Here is a 2,600-nt window from a genome sequence, read left to right as displayed (position 1 = left end):
TTTAAAACAACCCTCCCATACCCGGGGTGGGGGCGGGAGGGCCCGGAGGAAGGCCAGCAGGTGCAGCTACTACATAGGCCAGGACGATCCGATTCCAGAGGTGGGGTAGGGAGTGGCAACCTCCAGAGAAACTAGCTGATAAAACCCCGGCACTTAAGACTTCATCTTGAACCAGCACAGGAGCAAATGTGAAGGACTCAGGCCACGCTCCTCCCCACCCCCCTTCCCTCACCCCCTCTCCCCTCCAGCTTCCTCATACCTGTGAGGAGAAATCACAGGCCTGATAGGAGACACGTCAGGGTACCTTTTGTCAGCTTGAGGTAGGCAGCGTGCACCGTAGAAGCGGTAGTTGTCGGGGAGGGGAAAGCCGAGGAGGAGGGGAGATGGTGAGGTACCGACAGCGACAGTGACAACGGCCCCCAGTTTTATTGCACACCTGCCACGTGCCCAGTCCTTCCATATACGATGTGGTCCTCACAATCGATTACCACGACCACGACTGTGACTCTCCGGAAACTGAGGCTCAGAGAGGTTAAGTCACTTGCCCAAGGCCCCCCAGCGGGTGGGGGATTCCAGTCCAGTCCTGTCACATTGTGGAGCCCGCGTTCTTTGCACTTTGTCACCGGGTACTTTCCTCAGTGAAGTCGCCGGTATGGTCTCTGGGGTAGGACAGTCGCTCCCGGAAATCTCTGATAGGTGTTCCAAGGCAGGGTTGGATTTGAGGGGGGCTGGGAACAGGGGCCAAGAATCTTCAGGGGCCCAGGTCAAGACGGGTAGACTCTGACAGTTCCACTGCCACCCACAAGCCCCCAGTTCCACCTTCCTGTGGCATGGATGTGTGGGTACACGCGACACGCAAGCCCACGGAGGGCCGGACGGTCCTGGGGACACCTACGCACTCACGTGCGCGTGCAAGCACACACTCACACCCACTCCCACCCTGGCACGGCGCCGTGGACGCTGAGGCAGGTCGCGGGCAGGGGAACTCGGGCTCGGTCAGATGAGGCTGGCGATGCTGGACGTGGTCTCATGACGCCGCCCGGCAGAAAACCGTCCCGAGATGCTGAAGATGCTGCCGTCGCCACCGTGGTGGGCGTGGGTGGAGGGGGCGGCCGCACGGAGAGGCGGACAGTGTCCACTGACGCCCACCTGATAGAGCAGCAAGCCCAGCAGCAAGAGCGCACCCGAGGCGGCCAGGCCGATGCCCACAGACAGCATGGCGGCCAGGGGCCGGGCCGGGGCCGGGGCGGCAGCCAGCCCGGCCAGAGTCAGGCCGGTGACCAGCACCACCAGGCCGCTGAGCAGCACGACCAGGGCGTCCACCCCGCCGCCGCTCCGCAGCAGGGCCACGTGGTGGGGCTGGCGGAGGCAGTTCATGTCCTGCACGGCGGAGCTCATCAGCTGCTTGACCAGGACCAGCAGGGCCAGCAGGCACAGCACGGTGCCCGTCGCCAGCCGCCACTCGCCCGAGCGGCTGCTGGTGGAGGACAGCAGCGCCACGCCACCCGCCCCGCAGCCCGCCACGAGCGCCACGGCCACGGCGAAGCAGAGCGCCGAGCGCCGGGGCTGCTGGGACCACCACAGCTCTACCTGCTCCGCCAGCGCGTCCGGGGGCGGCCCCCCGCCCGGCGGGGCTTGAGCCTCTCCTTCCGGCATAGAGGGGGCGGGGCAGAGGACAGAGGTCAGTATCAGGGGTCAGAGGGTGCGGGTCATGGCCTAGAGCCCCACCCACCAGCTCGGCAGCTAGAGGCCCAGAGTCCTGTTCCTCTCCCAGTCCAGGGTATGGCCACCATCACCTGCGGGGGGGCGGGAATCGCACTTGTCACCTCCCCAGCCTGCTCAGCCTTTATGGTCTCTTCTGGGAGCCTTGGGGATGATCCCAGGGAATCCACCCCAGTGTCCCCCGACGGCCTCCCCCCGCCGCCTCCCCCCCCCCCACTGCCACTTGGGAATGCTTCTCCAATGACCCCGGGGACTTCCCCCACGTAGCACACCTCCCACCCCTCCAGGGAAGCCCCTGGCCCGGCCCCTGACCTCTCCGGGCTCTCTCAGTTGCCTGTCCCATCCCGGCTGGCGAAGGAACTGGTGCCACAGTGGATGATGGGACCAAGAGCAGAGATAAAGCCTCATTCAGGATCCGACTCACATGGCCTCAGCTGTCACCACTGGCTCCTGGGGGGAGGGCTGTGGGGAGGGAGGGGGCTAATGACTTAACTCTTCTGGAACCAGCAGCCTGACCCTGAATCCTCTCTCTCTCTCTCTCTCTCTCCTCTCTCTCGGGGCTGCGGCTACTTCTCTTGTGGGTCAGGATCTAACCCCTAGATCTCTCCTTCCCCAACATCTCCTCTGATTTCCATCCACAGCCGCTGGTGCCCTAATTGCTTTCTCCCTCAAACCTGGATCTCCTTCCTGAGCTCCAGACCCCGAAGCCAATTGTCACCTGGATGTTCCATAGTCACCTCTGATGCAACGGGTCGCATCCCAGGCTCTTAGCCCAGACCTCCTCCCCCTCTCATGTTCCTTACTTCCTTGTGGAGTGTAATCCCAGGGAGGCCACCTGCAAACCTCTCTCCATCCAGTCCCTGTTTCCATCCCCATGG

At 63.8% G+C, this 2,600-nt stretch overlaps 1 protein-coding gene across 1 annotated transcript; it reads right to left on the bottom strand.

Moving 5' to 3' along the window:
* Positions 1 to 407: 407 nt before the first annotated feature.
* On the bottom strand, positions 408 to 1,667 carry TMEM125 (transmembrane protein 125). The gene has a single exon (XM_030325105.1). The coding sequence runs from the start codon at positions 1,654 to 1,656 to the stop codon at positions 997 to 999; it is 660 nt and encodes a 219-aa protein (XP_030180965.1). The 5' UTR covers positions 1,657 to 1,667; the 3' UTR covers positions 408 to 996.
* Positions 1,668 to 2,600: the final 933 nt, after the last annotated feature.

The sequence above is a fragment of the Lynx canadensis genome, chromosome C1, assembly GCF_007474595.2.
Source record: "Lynx canadensis isolate LIC74 chromosome C1, mLynCan4.pri.v2, whole genome shotgun sequence".
NCBI lineage: Eukaryota > Metazoa > Chordata > Mammalia > Carnivora > Felidae > Lynx > Lynx canadensis.
The sequence above is the reverse complement of the archived record's forward strand: the minus strand, read 5'-3'. Positions and strand labels throughout refer to the sequence as shown.

Excerpts from the sequence above, each read along its gene's own strand:
- TMEM125 (XM_030325105.1), bottom strand. The coding sequence starts at position 1,656 with ATGCCGGAAGGAGAGGCTCAAGCCCCGCCGGGCGGGGGGCCGCCCCCG.